A 17,965-nucleotide genomic window follows, 5' to 3' on the forward strand; every position below is an offset into this window, starting at 1 on the left:
TGACTCTCTCCAGAAATCTCAGCAGCTGGGCCATGATCTTTTTCATCGCCTCACGCAATCCAAAGGTATCTTCCGTCTTCATTAAATATCTATTGGATTTGCTAGTTCCGCTGAAGATTGGGTTTTAAGGCAGACCCCAACCTGCATACATGACAAACCGAAACATCCTGTATACATAATAAACTGAAACATAAGTACAACCAGAGAAATTGAGCCTTACCTCAAGAAACACAAATCCAAACAACACAAAAAAGCGGTCTAAGTGCAAAGATCCCATTGGTGCTCGCCTGGCAACAATGGAATTGAAAAAAATAAAATAAGTGAACAAGTACTACACTTTTTGTCATTGACTGATAACCAATGTAAAACAAACTGTTTGTGGTGCAAATTACCACATGTTCTATAAGAGTTGAACCTCACAACAGATCTCAACAAAGAAAAAAAGGTATATTTCATTAAAAAAAAAGAAGCACATTTCAATCATCAGATCTTCTGTAAAATTAGTGCAAACTTGGGAAAGAAAATTAAAATGAAGCATGGAAGTTCAAAATGAACAACTATATCACGTGTTACATGAAAAGAAGGATTCTATTGATTCTAGTCATAGAATCAAATGCATCTTTACGTAGTTGTTGACCAAAAAAGGAAAAAGGAAATGATGAGACAATTAGACTGCTTACGACTGAACAGCCAGAGGAAAAAATCTTTTTAAGAGGAAACAAATATTCAACATGTATGCCATTCTCTCTTAAACCATGTTTTTAAAAAAATAAATAACCATTATCTAATATAACGACTGTTTTGTCAAGAACATAACTTAAATTAAACACATCACTGACACTAGAATATAAACAGGGGAAATAGCTCTAAGCACACAAAAACGAAAATTTTGACCCCGAAATTCAGAAAAAAGGCGATAATCACCTGTCTTGCATAAGAGATGCTGGGAGTATTTGTTTCCTTCAACTTCTTTATCGAGTTAAAATTACCTTCTAAACATTCTTCACGCATTACCATCATCTTTTCTGCTATCTGCACCGAGATGAAAATTTCAGAAAACAGAAAATTGTCACAGAGGGAGGTGGACGAAACGAAACGAAATGGGCAGAATCTTGTCTGACTTCAGTACTTTACAACCAGGCCATAAATTATGAGATTACAGAAGCTTTACAATATGGAAGCTTATGAATGAACATTTAGCGATAATAGAATCAATGTACAAATACATAAAGAAATCTTACCTCCTCAATGCTGCCATCTCCTATTTCAGTATTTAGAGAAAGCATGAATTCATCAAGCATGTCCTCCAAATCGTCAATGTATACTTGTTCTGAGCACCAAAATAACAAATCACAATCACATTCAGTAGTTACAAGACAAATGGTACAACCGTGTTTTTAAGAGAAAACCACTGAGTGACGGGGTTTTAAGGCAGACCCCAACCTGCATACATAACAAACCGAAACATCTTGTATACATAATAAACTGAAACATAAGTACACCCAGAGAAATTGAGCCTTACCTCAAGAAACACAAATCCAAACAACACAAAAAAGCGGTCTAAGTGCAAAGATCCCAAAAGGAATACAGAGCCAACTGGAAAGGGGTCTAAAATTATGAGAAAACTGATAGTAGTCCCCAAAACATGAGGGTTCACTATCAAAAACTTACGGGCCTCCGAACATCAATCCAAATATTTCGCAAGCATCCAATCCACTCGCCATGAAGAAAGACCCACGGGACAAGGAAGAGGTAAAATGCGCAAAGTTTTGACTTTAAATATCAGGAAGTTGGATAACTTTTCTTGCATACCTTCAAATTTTACACATGAAATGAAAAAACAAATTGCTTACACGATGCTGCTGGATTTCAAAATCATCACCTATCGTTTCCATCTAAGGAAACAGAAATATAATCGAAACTTGCAGAAATTCATCAAATAATCTGAAAAATCATTACCACAACTTCACGGCCCGTCTACACCGAAAGCACAAATTTTTGTATTAAAGAGTTTCAAATAAAGTTACAGCTACAAGAACAAGAAACATATAGCAGACCAAAGTCGCCTCCACCAAATTCCCACTTTAACGAGGAGATGATCCTCATTTGCGGCCAAGACCCAAAACCAATCTTCAGCGGAACTTGCATCCAATAGATATTTAATGAAGACGGAAGATACCTTTGGATTGCGTGAGGCGATGAAAAAGATCATGGCCCAGCTGCTGAGATTTCTGGAGAGAGTCATGGCCGCCCCACTCGTTTTCAACGGCCATTCGAAGGGCTGCCAACCGAGAAAGCAACATACCAATTCCTTCTTGCAGTTGCGCCATCGCCTCCGCCAGTCAGAATTCCAACCATCTTCCCTGCCGCCTCCAACTGAGTTTCTGCTCTGAAACCCTAGGCAGCTATTCACCCAACTAAGCATAAATCGTGGTTTTGGTACAACGCATAAACGCTTCACCGATATTATAGAAGCGTTTATGCGTTGTACCAAAACCACGATTTATGCTTAGTTGGGTGAATAGCTGCCTAGGGTTTCAGAGCAGAAACTCAGCTGGAGGCAGCAGGGCGAGATGGTTGGAATTCTGACGACGGAGGCGACGACGCAATTGCAAGAAAGAATTTTTATGTTGCTTTCTCGGTGGTAAGCCCTTCGAATGGCCATTGAAAACGAGTGGGGCGGCCATGACTCTCTCCAGAAATCTCAGCAGCTGGGCCATGATCTTTTTCATCGCCTCACGCAATCCAAAGATATCTTCCGTCTTCATTAAATATCTATTGGATTTGCTAGTTCCGCTGAAGATTGGGTTTTAAGGCAGACCCCAACCTGCATACATGACAAACCGAAACATCCTGTATACATAATAAACTGAAACATAAGTACACCCAGAGAAATTGAGTCTTACCTCAAGAAACACAAATCCAAACAACACAAAAAAGCGGTCTAAGTTCAAAGATCCCAAAAGGAATACAGAGCCTACTGGAAAGGGGTCTAAAATTCTGAGAAAACTGATAGTAGTCCCCAAAACATGAGGGTTCACTATCAAAAACTTACAGGCCTCCGAACATCAATCCAAATATTTCGCAAGCATCCAATCTACTCGCCATGAAGAAAGACCCACAGGACAAGGAAGAGGTAAAATGCGCAAAGTTTTGACTTTAAATATCACGAAGTTGGATAACTTTTCTTGCATACCTTCAAATTTTACACATGAAATGGAAAAACAAATTGCTTACACGATGCTGCTGGATTTCGAAATCATCACCTATCGTTTCCATCTAAGGAAACAGAAATATAATCGAAACTTGCGAAAATTCGTCAAATAATCTGAAAAATCATTACCACAACTTCACGGCTCGTCTACACCGAAAGCACAAATTTTTGTATTAAAAAGTTTCCAATAAAGTTACAGCAACAAGAACAAGAAACATATAGCAGGCCAAAGTCGCCTCCACCAAAATCCCACTTTAACGAGGAGATGATCCTCATTTGCGGCCAAGACCCAAAACCAATCTTCAGCAGAACTTGAAAATCCAATAAATATTTAATGAAGACGAAAGATACCTTTGGATTGTGTGAGGCGATGAAAAAGATCATGGCCCAGCTGCTGAGATTTCTGGAGAGAGTCATAGCCGCCCCACTCGTTTTCAACGGCCATTCGAAGGGCTGCCCACCGAGAAAGCAACATACCAATTCCTTCTTGCAGTTGCGCCGTCGCCTCCGCCGTCAGAATTCCAACCATCTCGCCGCCTCCAGCTGAGTTTTGTTATGAAACCCTAAGCAGCTATGAAACCCTACTAAGAATACGAATTTATTTTTTAAAATATGATTTTAATAATTTTTTAATTTACTTTTGTTGATTTTATACAAAACACTTGTTTTATAAGTGAAGGGGTGGTATTCATTTTATAATTTTTAATGATTTTTTTTAAATGATGGATTTTGTGGAGTTGATGAATTTTTATTGACTTTTATAGAATCTCATAGAATTATAAAAAAAATTCATAGACTCTTGTAGACTTTTTTTTCAAGATTTTTGTAGATTTTTGTAAAATTTTTAATAGAATTATGTGAATTTTGTAGTTTATAATTGTGATTTATTTTTTATTAATTTTTTTAAAATAATTATTGGACATAGATAACATCTTCAATTTTAAATTATTTTTTTTATTTATGAATGTAAATGAATTTTACTTAATAAAAGTTAAATCAATTTAATTTGTGAAAAACGACAAATGAACTATCCAATTTATTGAAAAGCCACAAGTTTCAGATACAGTCTCCTCAAATCAATAGCACGCTTAATCCCACGCTGCGAGAGGTGCGCCTGCGACGAATGTGAGGTCTTCTCTGGCATATTCGGAAATGCCTTCTGGCATGAAAATGTAAGCCACACGATGCATTGCTGGCTAAACAAAATCAATGTCACAAGTCTTCCAATGGCCGGATTCACACACCTCAGAAAGATTTGCAACGCAGGGTTCATAGTCGATAGCAATGGCAATAACACATACACAAAGTCGTACTTGTGTTGAATGAGGCCTGAAGCAAAAATTGAAAAACGGGTCTTCTTATAGCAGTGATACATATAAAATTCAATTTATAAATAACAAATATACTAATAAATACATAAATATACCAAAACCAATGTATTACATCAATAAGAACTCAACAAATATTTAAAATAACTATATAAATACTATACGTCTAGCTGTTTTAGAAGCAAAAATATTTATCAAATATGTGTAATCCAATTGCCGGACAATTTTTTTCTCAAAAAATTTGTACCACATGCGATAAAAAAATTATAGTTTTGTAATTTGCATATATTAAAGACAAGTATATTTTGAACCAAATCACCAATCACTTTCAATTTTTAATTTCTAAAATAATAAAAATCAAATTAACAAGCGTCTAACTAAAATATCATTAAACTTTTAGTCTCTATAAATTCAAATGATTCCCAATACCAAGGAAAAAATCCAACATAATAGAGAACCTAAATACTTCCAAATTTCAGTAAATTGCAGAAAATACAAAATCAAAGAATTTCTTGAGTCGAAATAACAAACCACAAAATCAAAGGATAAAGAAATCCCAAAAACAACGAATTTCATTTTTCAACGAATTTCATTTTTCAACAGTCCACACATTGAAGCTCTATTCGCAATTTATTTTATTTCCTTAGACTATCCATTGATTAATTACACAAGTCGTACATAAAATTTATACAAAACTCATAATTCAATTATAACAAATTAAAGAATTTAAATCATACGATGCTTGCTTTAGTTATATATTTAATTAACATGATCTCTAAGCACATTACAGTGCCCATATCACAAGTAAATTTCATTGTCATTGAGGATCCTTTGGTAGATTAATCTACAAATATAAATATAAATATAAATGTGTATTTATAAAGAAAATTTGAAATGGAATTAAGGCATAATTCATTAAGAAAATTACTTACCTTCAAGCTTAAGAGAAGTAGGGGACCGTAAACTTTATTTGTGGAATGATGACAAGAATTGAGGTGGAGATTTAGAGTGAGTTAGATAATAAATAATATATATATATATATATATTATAAATATAAATTTGGGCCCTTTATGGGGCTGGGCCTTGAGGCAATGGTTTGGTTGGCCTCATAAAAGGTACGGCTCTGCACATACATGGTTCACCCCGAAAGAATGGCATTACCGACACTGTACATATCCGGTGGACGTACGCTTCTTGTTACTCCAGAAACTTCATTTCTTGCTAATAAGTACATGAAGCTGCACCAGCCAAATTACAGGCATGAAAGAGTTGTTGTAGATGGTTTTGGCCACTCTGATCTTTTGATTGGAGAGAAGTCATATGAAAAAGTTTTTCCTCACATTACAACACACATTAGATTGGCTGAAAAGGGTAGAATTAGTTCAGTGGATTCGAGGGATAACAGGTACAAAAAAGAAGTCTTGGGATGGAGTGAAGATATGCACGAGGATGGAGGAAGTGTTGGTATTTGGGTTTTTTGCTTAATCTTTGTTGTAATAGTTGTGATGCTCAAATCCTTTTCGTTTTCCTACTTTTCATGAGTTTTGTTTCATCTATTACGAGGAAATTGTCTAAAAATGTTCTTCGAAGCATTGGATATTATGCCCAATAGTAAATGTTTTTCACCAAATTTTAGACTCTTGTTCGACTCAAAATATTCCAACAAATTAATTTGAACTTAAGTTTAGTTAGAATTCAACAAATATGAATCAAATATTTTTTAAAGCCACGTCGAAAATCTTACAAACAAGCTCTGTCTGTTTATACGCATGAACTCTTTTAAACATGGAGTAAAAATTAGAATGAGTATTAGGGATACAATTTTTTTTAGATAAATTGAAGTGCTTGAAAATTACAATCATGTAAAACTAGGTGTTATATCGCCTAATATGCTTTAGTTTATGCTATATTCCTTTTAAAGTTCAATTATGTCCACAAATTATAATATGTGTGCTTTTGAATTATTTTTCTAACTTTCGTTTGATACGCTGTCTAAGTTGATAGCAAACTGTCATTATTTGAAAAATTAAAAATTCATAATGATGGCAATAATAGGAGACATTTGTGATTCAAATTTGAAGTCATAAAGTTTTGATAGAGGTGGGGGAAATTGATACACAAAGTTTTTAAATTGATATTTTTGTAATTCCTCACATGAAAAGGAAATTAGAAATGGACTTATCTATTCAAACTCAATCATTGGGTGAAACAAAGGTAAAATAAAAATATTATGTTATTTTAATTTTTTTTAAGTAAAGATATTATTTTTATATTACAAAGATATAATGTAATTGTCTGCACTATTGACGGAATTGAGCATGTACCCGAGACTTGCTTATCTTGTGTAAAAAAAAATACAAAGAAACAAATAAATCTATCTAAATAAATTAAAAAACTACACACAATCAACGAGACTCGAATCTAAAATCAACAAGATTTAGAATCTCAACCTTAAACATTGGCGATGTTATTTTAATTAGTAACACATACAAATCAGATTTCAATTTTAGTTTAATTTAATTAAATTACTAATAATATGCTCAAAAATGGAGTTTCGGCCTTCTCCGTACTTAAAACAAAAGAACAGGGCTATTTGTGGAATATAAAAGTTATCCCCAAACCCTAGCTATAAATCATAGCATCTCCGGGCTCCCGTGATACCAGCTGCTCTTTGCTCATCGGAAGTCAGGAAGCAGCTAAGCCCTCCCTATTCGCTCTCAGACGCGCCAAGACATGGTAATCTTCGTCAAAAGTTTCAACTGATTCATACGAACATTCGTTATACTGCGTATTTGGATCAGTAATTGCTCAGTTTTAATCATTCTGGCATTCATTTCAATTATTTGTTTATTTCTTTATGATCTCGGTTAATCATTATCCTCGTATTTGTTTGCCCGGTGGAAATGGTGTTTGGTACTATGTTTTAGATTCTGAGTTCTAAATTTGGTCGAATATTTTGTTATTTACATTCTCTGTTTGTACGAATGCTTGATTATTTTTAATTGTAGCTCGTGGATGTTACAATGTGGAGAATCAATGTGATTCTTGAATAATACTCTCTGCTTGTTTGTGTAAAATTTTCATTTTTTAATTTTTCCACAAAATTGGCGGGATCCCGTATTATGTTCCCCAAAACGAAATCTGGGTTATTTCGTAGTTTTCCTATCACGCTATGGCTTTTGGTTAGATTTTTTGATTTAGCTGTAATAAGCTTCTTCATTGTAAATCTCAGGTTGTGCTTTTCTGGTTCTATTGTTTTGATCTTGCCCGTATTAGTTCGTTTCTGCACGAGAAAATAGTAACATAAGATTTTCGGCTTCTCAATTTGCATCTACTCAAAGACTCAACTTTTACAATTTTATAAGAGTTGGCATAGCAGTGAAACTCTTTGGTGGCATTTGTGTTTTTTTCCAGTCTTGCGTTTAATTTCAGTTGTTTTTTTCTCCTTTTCGTAATCTGCTCTGTTTGGAGTGACAGTCGAAAAGAAGGACCAGAGAGCCCAAGGAAGAGAATGTCACTCTTGGACCTGCCACTAGGGATGGAGAAATAGTATTTGGTGTGGCTCACATCTTTGCCTCATTCAATGACACCTTCATTGTGAGTATTGGATTTGATTCATGAAATTATGTTTTTTTAACATTGTTTTTGACAACACTAGAACACCATTGGTGTAATCTCTGATCGCTTTGGCTTTCTGCATGCAGCATGTGACTGACCTGTCTGGGAGGGAGACCTTGGTTCGTATTACAGGTATGGAATTAGCATTTTGTCTTTGGTTTTCTATATGTTTGCTGTGCCGCAAATCCAGCTGTTGAGCGATGGTTTGTCATTTGAGTAACTGTGCATTTTGATATTGTACATGGAACCTTTACCAGTAGAAGGGTAAGGGACTGGGATTGATGAAAATTGGCCAGCAGTAGGGTGATGTGGTTAATATCATGTGAGAAATGGGGATTTGTGTTTTAATCCTTTTGTTGCATTATCAACTTGGGGGCATGATACAAAGACTGTTATTTGTTTGGTTTTTTTAGAATTGATCCCTTGTTCTATAAAAAGTCCTATTAGGAATAGATTTAAATTTACTTACAGTAACAGAACATAAATCTTAGCTGCATTTTAATAGGGTCACTTGGGCGTGCCTTTGAAAAGTTTCATTCATAGTCAAGGCTATTGGAAGGTTGCAAAATTATGCGTTGAAGGTGCATATATTAGTAAACCGACTAGGTTAAGTTTTTATTTGATATATTAGATAAGTTTGATCAACATGCTATTATGGAAATTTGATAACATTTTCTTCTACTTGTTTTGTGAGGCAATTCTTGTCTTTGAGAGATGCGATTTTAGCCTATGTTTACTTCTCGACAAATGCTTAATATTGGTTATCATGTCTGTGATTTGGAAATATTTTTGCGAGCAGCAGTCTAATTTGTATCAACGCATCTTTGGTTGTAGGTGGAATGAAAGTAAAGGCTGATAGGGATGAATCCTCTCCATATGCTGCTATGCTTGCAGCCCAAGATGTTTCTCAGCGATGCAAGGTTTTATAGTCCATCACATGCCTTAAATATCATGGTATATTATTTGTCTTTTTTTCGTTGACAAGCACATCTATCATGCAGGAGCTTGGGATTAATGCTCTTCACATTAAGCTTCGTGCTACCGGGGGAAACAAGACCAAGACTCCTGGTCCTGGTGCCCAGTCTGCTCTGCGAGCCCTTGCTCGTTCTGGCATGAAAATTGGGCGTATAGGTATATATATCGCCTCAGATTCTTTACTTTTCGAAACCCCATCTCTGATTTAATATGAATTTATCACAATATTTACGATCTCTTGTTATTGTTCGAATCCAGAGGATGTGACTCCAATTCCGACCGATAGCACTCGCAGAAAGGGTGGAAGAAGGGGAAGGAGGCTGTAATTCGTCATCTGCTGGTTAACAATTCTTGCTCCTATAATTTTGATAGTTTTCTCATTTCTGAGATTGCAAGGATTTTATCCGTGTCTAGTGTTTGAACGAAGATTTTAGATTAAACATGAATTTTGTTGATGTTTTGATCATTTTGGGACATTTGCATGTTATTATGTGTCGGCAAGTTTGCTGGATTTGAATCGCTTAGCTTTGAACTTAGTGCTTTATTTGTCAAAAGTAGCCTATGCAAAAAAAGTTTTCGTTGATTAATATGTGTGAAGAAAACATTTTATAGATAGTCATCACTTATTAATAGCTAGCTGTATTTAAGAATATATGTTTGTTTGTTACTATTTTTTTAATAAAATGAAAAAATATTTTTTAAAACCATTACCAAGCTTGGACTTGATTATCGCACGTCAAATTGCCCTAATAAAATTTATGCGGGGTTTAAACCTAAAGTGAGAGCGTTTTGGGCTGTGGCACCGTTATTTTCGGGAAGAATTCTATTGTAATATTTTTAGTAATGTTGAAAAGAAGTTAAAAATTATTAATTGAGAACTGTCTTTTGCGTGGAATATCTATCTCAATTTCTAACAAAACTTGGAAATTTTGCAATTAACGTAAGTTATATTTCGATTTCTTAACTTTTTTCTTCGATCAATCGATTTTATTTCAATGTGAAAAAATATTAAATTAAATTTATTCTTTTTGTTAATTTTGTTTGTCCAGTCTTAATTTATTAGCATCAGAATGTTAGTTAAATCGGGATCTACCCCTCTTGAAGTTAGGTTTTTATCAGCAACTTACTTTACACAACTATTTTTTTCTAAAAAAAATTATATTAGTTTAACTATATCTGTAATGCCCGAGAAATTAATTATCGTAATCTGATAGGATTATTGATTATGAATTGATATAATTATAAACGGGCTATTACGAGACCAGATTGGGCAACGCATAGGAATTATGTAAATTTTGTACAGTACTGTTGGCGCCCGAGCGGAAGAAAATAACCGCCCGAGCGCCAATGTTCAGCAAAGTAGGCTTTGGGCAGAGGATGTGGCGCCCGGGCGGTAGTTTTTGACCGCCCGAGCGCCAAGACTTGATTGGGAGACAGAACATCTCGCGCCCAGGCGGTAAGTTTTAACCGCCCGAGCGCCGAGCACGTGCCCGAGCGGTAATTTACCACCGCCCGAGCGCGAGACGTGTGGTGTGAAGAATAAGCCATTTGGCTTGATGCATGCACGAGTGTGTATATATATATATATATATATATATATATATATATATATATATATATATATATATATATATATATTATGTTCACAACTTGAGAAAAGAGAAATCGAAGGAAAACTTTGGCAAAATTGTTCCTGAATCTTCAAATCGCGATTGTGAGAAATCCGTCCGTCTGATTTTAAATCCGACTTCAGTACCGAGTTCCTAACAACGTAGGCTACAACTTGACGTAAGTTTTGCTACGTTTTGACATACTTTGAAATTATGCTATTGTCAGAATTGAATGGAATTCAGATATGATGTTCTTGATATGTTAGACATCGTAGAATCGAAATCAGATTAAGAAACGGACTGATTATGGAATTGTTATGAATTTTCTGGGGTATATTAAGTTATACCAAATAGATTCGAATTACGGTTGGATTACAGATTATATTGGATATGAGTTATGATTTGTAATTGATGTCTGTTGATTTGGTATTGACGGGGATACTGAGATTGTACCGTTATGCCGTTGATTTTGAATTAAATCCAGAATAATCAGATTGTTAGTAATTCGAAAGGTATACTGATATGAGATTATTGGTATTGCCATTGTCAGATTGAGGGATTGACAGAATTTGGATTCCAGACCGAAACTACAACGAAAGGTATAAGTCAATGTGTATTGGGACATCGACTCAAGTAGGATGTACTTGAGTTTCCCTAAATCACATACTTATTATTTGTTTATCATTGTATTTAATGATTTGATTTAAATGCTTGTTCTATGGAGTCATAGGAGCATGCATTAGACGAGTAATCTTGTGACAGAAGTATCTGATAGTGGCAGGTAACCACGGGTACATTGCACGATGTCACAAGATATGAAGATAGATCATAGTCTATGACGGATGCGTCTGGACACTGGATGTTGGTTATATCGACTTGGATAGAACTGGAGTCTTTTCTATTACTGTTTGTCGATATAGGAATGCCACATCTGGACACCGGGATCCCTAGGCTAGATTGAGTCTAGTCTGCATCGTGGAGTCACGAGTATTGTCGACAGATTGATATTATTTACATTTCTGATTTTGATATGTATTACTGTTATTTGTTTCATGCTTTGTATTGAATATATGACTGCATGTTCTTTGATTTATACTGGGATTTATTCTCACCGGAGTTATCCGGCTGTTGTCTTGTCTGTATGTGTACTTGACAACATGTTGGACAGGTTCAGGGTCCAGGAGATGAGGAGAGATCGTGATTAGAGTGGAGGCTCCGGACTTGGATTGTATATAGGATGCGAACATTTGATAGTAGATGTTGAACCTTAGTTTGTATTGATATGTAGACGGTACAAGACTTGTACTTTATTATATACTGAGTTGTATATTATATTTTTGTCACTACGTTCCGCATTTAAAAAAAAAAATTTAGACACTGTTTTATAATTGATTAATTAGTCCAATGACGATTATGATTATGATTAGCGTCCGGGTCCCCACAATATCAACAACCATATTTCATTAATTGTTATTTAATACATTAAAATTTAATCTATTATATGATTTGTGTGTATAAATATTAAGAAATAAGTATAATATCAATTAGGGCACCCACACCCACCACATCATCAATCAAAAATCGTAGAGTCCACATGCCACATACACATTACATTAACACCTTCATTGAGAAAACCAGATCCAACACTAAATTCATCATGGAGAATATTTTTTTATATAGATATATGTCGGATATGGTAAATATATTGAAACTGTATCCCTATGTCATTTAAGAGGAAACACATGCTTTGAATAATTCAGGACAAAATTATTAGTGTTTGGTGTGATGAGCCTTTAAACTTCAAAAAATAAAAAAAAATAGATAATAATAATAATAATAATAATAGCGCAACTGTAGTACGATTCATTTATTGATCGCACGGTACGGAACCAATTTATTTAGTATTTTTTTTATTGCTAATTTTTTATTTTCAAATTACTGTTTTATAAATTTCTTAACCATGACGGTTTAGTCCTTCACATTTTATAAGTTTTTTTTAGTGTAAATGATGAAACATTAATAATACTGCGTTTTCAACTTTTATAATATGAAATATATATTATAGATAGATATATATAAGTAAATCTATTTGTGTTTTACTATTTCATTAAATTCGAGGTCCTTTTGAAAGTACCATGAATATATACGAGAGACGCATTTATTAGTACAAAGTTCAATTCGTTCTAACAACTCACAACTTCCTCATCAATCGATTAACCAATTAACTACTTAAATGAATTAAGTGGATAAATTTCGAGATTTTTGAAAAACTATTTTACTTGTTTTCAAATATCAAACACACATATATTTGAAAACACTTGTGGATTCTGTATAATCATTTAATGGCTTCTCCTTTATTTAATTACATCGATTAATATTAATATTTTTTTATAAATTATAAGAACTGATATGATATTGAAATCCGAATCACACGATTTGAATAATTTGTTTTTTTTATCGTCCAAGTTTGTTTAAAAATTTAATATATACCTCAAAATTTATATTAAAAAAAAACTAATATACATAGATACAAGTTTTTATTTACAAATATATATACATAAACTTCATTCTTAATAATAGTACTTTCAAATGACATTTATTAATTTTATATCCAAAGTCTTTTTGATATTTTACAATTTTGAACCAAATAATTAATCAGTCGATATCAAACAAGAGATCACATGTTCATGCATGCAGCATTTAGGTTGAATAATCGTAAGGAAGATAGATATAAATTCTTCACACATCTAATAATAATTATTAATATATATTCTTGGTGAGGAATTTAATTAACAAATAAATATTTTTCTATTTTTTTTTTGGCATCTTATATCAACACGATATGTGAGAAAATTGAGCACAACTCACTTCTTTCATGGATAACTTTTTGGCAAAATTAACAAATTTTATATGAAAATTATAGTTTATACCAAAAAAATATATTATATCAAAATTTAATATATGTTGTGAGAACCCGAATTTCCATCAGTAGCTAGCATTTTGCAGCAGCTAGCAATATTTAGCATCAATGCAAAAATTTCAGCAGGAGTTTAACAATTCCAGCAGCAACTAATAGTTCAGAAGCTGATATTTTCCAGCAGATAGAATCCAGCAGCAGAAGAGTTCAGTAGCGCGAAATTTCAGCAGACAGCTACTGATTCTGCTTATGACTTGTAACTGAGGCATTTAACATGGAATAAAAGCTGTTAATGACACGTCATGACAGATTATAGACATTAATTGAGAGGCTAACAGTCAGAATTTTGCCTATAAATAACACACTCAAATCTCTGAATTGGTGTTACAACAAATCTTGAGTTATCACTTGAAATTCGAGCTAAGAGAGTGCTTTTTTCGAGCAGTAAAAATCTAGTAGCGAGATCAAGCAAATGACAGACTTCAACCGAAACTTTCTAACAAGTTACAGTAAGTGGACTTATGTATAAATATCTTGCAACAGATATAATAAAAAGATTAAACATCGAGACTCAAGATGTAATTATGTAATTAAATCGTCCAATCAAAAAATGAAGAAAGAAGAAAAATCAAAACTAAATATCCGACAAATTATAAAATTACAAAAGTACGATATAACAATAGAAGCAATACATGTAAGTGGATCGACTTATCAACCTTTCATTGAAATAGGATCTATACAAGGAAAAACACTTGTCATTCGTTGATTTAGGGACATCATGAATATTCGGGTCGAAATATGACTTTCAATTTAAGTTTCGAATTAGTTGATTCTGTCAAAAGCAATGTCGATACAAAGATTAAACCTCGAGATGTAATTCTTTAATTAAACCACTCAACCAAAAATAAAAAAATTAGAAAAGTCAAAATTAAATAAACAAATGACAAAAATAATTATAGTAATACTAAAAGAGAAACTTAAAGCATACCAAAGACAAATATAAGATATATCAAAAAACTAGATAGATAATAGATAAGTATAATAATGTACTTGAGTTAGTGCCATTTTAAGGTATCAAATTGCAAAGTTTGGTACCATTTCCAGCCAATTTGTACGGAGCTTTGGACACTATTTGATTTGATTTGTTTTATGGTTTGAAGTCTTCATTGACCGAATGGATCGGAATAGTTTCTTTCTGGATGGGTAAAACATTGACTACATTTAATGTAAACAAATTAAGTAATACTATTTAAAATCTGAACAATTAATACATAATTACAATAACAGGATATTATAATTTTGTGTTTGTCAGAACTGTTACAATAATTACTATGGCTTAATGGAATAAAGTACTCCTCCACTTGATAGCAGCTGAATTAAGACTCACATTTAAAGAAAACCCTATTATTTACATATTTGAGTACCAAAATGGTTGAATAAGCTTCCGTGTGAAGAAATGGCAAACTTTTGTACCTTTTCAACCTATCAGTGGATTTTTTTGACATAATTTATTTCTTTCTTTTAAGCCTTCTTTAGACGGGGTTGACTAGTTGGGTTGTAATACTTTTTGATTTTTTGGGTGGGTTCTTAACGTTTTCAATCATATTATTATTATTATTATTATAATTCATAAATAAATATCGACTAAATGAATCATTTATAGATACTCGAATGACACACACATATGTAAACTATACTAAAATCTTTTTAATGTATAACAACACAACTCTCAGATTTCAATCACAATCCTATCATGAACAATTATCGATTAGTAATACTACTCTAAAATTACATATATCGTACATGTTCTTGACCCTAATTAATACTAGGGTCGAGGACTTGTAATTTTACTAAAACCATGATTGGTGGTATTAGTAAAACTTAAATCTTTTAATCCCTGTAGTAGCCAAAGTTCACCCTCACCCTCTTGTTGGTGAACGTTAAATAGGAGATAGTTTGAAATCTAGCTTTTTTTGAAGCCATATATATGTCTGTGTGTGTGTGTGTGTGAATAAGGATGGGAAGTGATCAACAACAATAGAAAAAGGGAATATCTAAAACAAAGAGACTCTAATAATCACCTAAAATTATTGTTTTACACTACTTGCTGTCCTCGGTTCTCTAATTTACATTAACCGGACAACTGAAACATAAATAAACATTACAATGTAATAGACAGAAGCATATATAATGGATATATTTTGTCCCTGGTGACCTTACAACAGCAACAAACAAAGGTACACAGATGAAAATCTCACAATTCATAAACATACTTGCCATTGTAACAGCTGACCTTTAAAGAAAAGTCGAAATGTCTTCCGGGGGTTCGATCCAGATGCTCTCGAAAGGATCTTGTTCCCCCCAATCATAACACTGCTTCCGGGGTTAGTACCTACCCTTGTCGAGCGAATAAGAAACACAGCGTTTCCCATAAAACCGTACCTTCGAGAAATAAACATTATTCCTCAGACTTCCAAGGAGATCCATCCTAGCATGGGAAGATAAAAAATTTGCAAAAAGTGTCATCCCTCCTAAAGTTTCCATCTCACCCACGCTTTATTCGCCTTGTCTAGCTTATATATGACGGGGTTTACAGCTGAGCACGTGTATATAGCGAAGATATCTCCATTGTGTTCTGCCATAAATTTGCCTTTCCACCAGTTTTTGACAAAAAAATTTTCTGGGCATTTAGGTGGAGGTACAGTATGGACAGCCCAAGTATTTTTCTCAGGGCTGTAAACCCCTAGCCAACCAGTAAGACTTAAACAATAGAAAAGACCATTGCAAAAGACGAGCTTATTCCAAACACTACTACTGACGAATGGCAGTCGGTTTTGGTAATTTACGGTATTCCACTCGGTCGCACCAGGATTACATGTACTGACCGCAACAACAGTTGGGCTGACATGTTTCACTGTAAAAAGGACACAGCCGGGACACGTTGGGGCGGCAGAAAAAGCAACTATTTGGTAAGTTAGTTCTAATCTAGGCAATTTGATCAACTCCCGAGTATAAGGGCAAAAGAAGAACACACGGTGAGTTCTAGGCTTGTAGAGAAGTAGCCAACCATCCTTCGCAATTCGCATAGCAAATCCTAGAGGTACGTAGCTCTGGCAACTCAAGCCAGTATGTCTTGCGTTGAGAAGGGTCATAGAATTCATACAAGTCCCCAAATTTGGGAAAGAACATAAGCCAGGGAGGCTTATTTGCTATTCTGACAGAGATTGCAATGGTAAGCCATCTTTTGCATACAGCAGAAGCACGGACATTATCTCTCAAGGATAATTGAGAAAGAATCAGTTCCAAAAGCTCAGTCGGAAGCTCGGAATGCAAATACTGTTCATATGGCTGCTCTCTTGAAGCTCGTCGGCTGCCTTTAATTGTTTCAGCCAATCTACACACATGACATGCAATAAGCTCCAACTTAACGAAATTAGAAGGGTGAACAAGATACTTTCAGTTTCTTAAGCAATTTCTGATCTCATTTGTTCATTTCAACAATTTCTGATCTCAGTGGAACTCTGAAACGATTCAAACTCAAAAATGAAATTGCGATCACCAGCTTTGATGCACTTCGAGATCCACAAATAAGAATACTATTCAGTGAAGAGAGACAGGACAAAAAATGAATAAAATGAAAAACAAATAATGAAAAAAAAAATCATCAGGAGACGCAGAGTTTGAAATTGCAAATTCTTCTAAAAAAAACATTTCTATTTGAAAGTTGAAACACCTCTTACTGTGGCCCAGATAACAAATATGTCAATAAATACCAATTTGCATGAGTCCATGACAAGTCCAATTTAAGTATCAAGAATCTGCCATTGAAACGTGATCAGTCCTCACTTATGCAGAAAACTCGGGTAATATCTTGAATCTAACAGCCTGGATATATTCAACCCCCCACAAACGGGATGCAGTGGGAAGAAATATAGGCTAACAATTCTGTTACAGCTGTCAGTTTTCCAAATAAAATCTGTTTTTTCACGTTTTTAAAGCGTTCCATTAGTCCAACCAACCAAAAACAAAATTATCTAGAACAGCCAAGGGCGGTAAGCCCCTATGCCTAAAACAGCAACAAGCACCTCACTGCATTTCTATCTTGGAGAACAATGACCTGGACACGTAATTTTTCTTAATACACTCAAGTAGAATCATATGGGTCATCAGACCTGAATACCCATTTGATAAAAGGTACTGAATTTTACAGAAAAAATACTAGTCTGGCTTTGAATCGCACAACAATTTAATGGATCGAGAACACAAAACAAAACCCCATATCCCATAGGACATATCAAGACT

General features: G+C 34.1%; 2 protein-coding genes, 1 long non-coding RNA gene and 1 pseudogene across 3 annotated transcripts; 2 read left to right on the plus strand and 2 right to left on the minus strand.

Annotated features, from left to right (window-relative positions):
• Positions 1 to 221: 221 nt before the first annotated feature.
• LOC140829564 (uncharacterized) lies at positions 222 to 2,359 on the minus strand. The gene is made up of 4 exons (XM_073192879.1): positions 2,180 to 2,359; positions 1,242 to 1,330; positions 925 to 1,032; positions 222 to 287 (listed from the first exon to the last, which is right to left on the minus strand). Exons 1-4 carry the CDS (start codon positions 2,328 to 2,330, stop codon positions 222 to 224), a joined length of 414 nt encoding a protein of 137 aa, XP_073048980.1. The 5' UTR covers positions 2,331 to 2,359.
• Positions 2,360 to 7,127: 4,768 nt separating this feature from the next.
• On the plus strand, positions 7,128 to 9,723 carry LOC140830384 (small ribosomal subunit protein uS11x). Its single transcript, XM_073193654.1, has 6 exons — positions 7,128 to 7,279; positions 8,021 to 8,140; positions 8,248 to 8,293; positions 8,996 to 9,081; positions 9,163 to 9,292; positions 9,395 to 9,723. Exons 1-6 carry the CDS (start codon positions 7,277 to 7,279, stop codon positions 9,460 to 9,462), a joined length of 453 nt encoding a protein of 150 aa, XP_073049755.1. The 5' UTR covers positions 7,128 to 7,276; the 3' UTR covers positions 9,463 to 9,723.
• A 5,255-nt stretch (positions 9,724 to 14,978) lies between these two features.
• Positions 14,979 to 17,681, plus strand: LOC140830386 (uncharacterized). Its single transcript, XR_012117610.1, has 2 exons — positions 14,979 to 15,755; positions 17,124 to 17,681. It is a non-coding gene; the product is annotated as an uncharacterized lncRNA (long non-coding RNA).
• On the minus strand, positions 15,717 to 17,056 carry LOC140830385 (F-box/kelch-repeat protein At1g57790-like; annotated as a pseudogene).
• Positions 17,682 to 17,965: the final 284 nt, after the last annotated feature.

Source organism: Primulina eburnea, chromosome 4 (genome assembly GCF_022965805.1).
Source record: "Primulina eburnea isolate SZY01 chromosome 4, ASM2296580v1, whole genome shotgun sequence".
Lineage (NCBI taxonomy): Eukaryota > Viridiplantae > Streptophyta > Magnoliopsida > Lamiales > Gesneriaceae > Primulina > Primulina eburnea.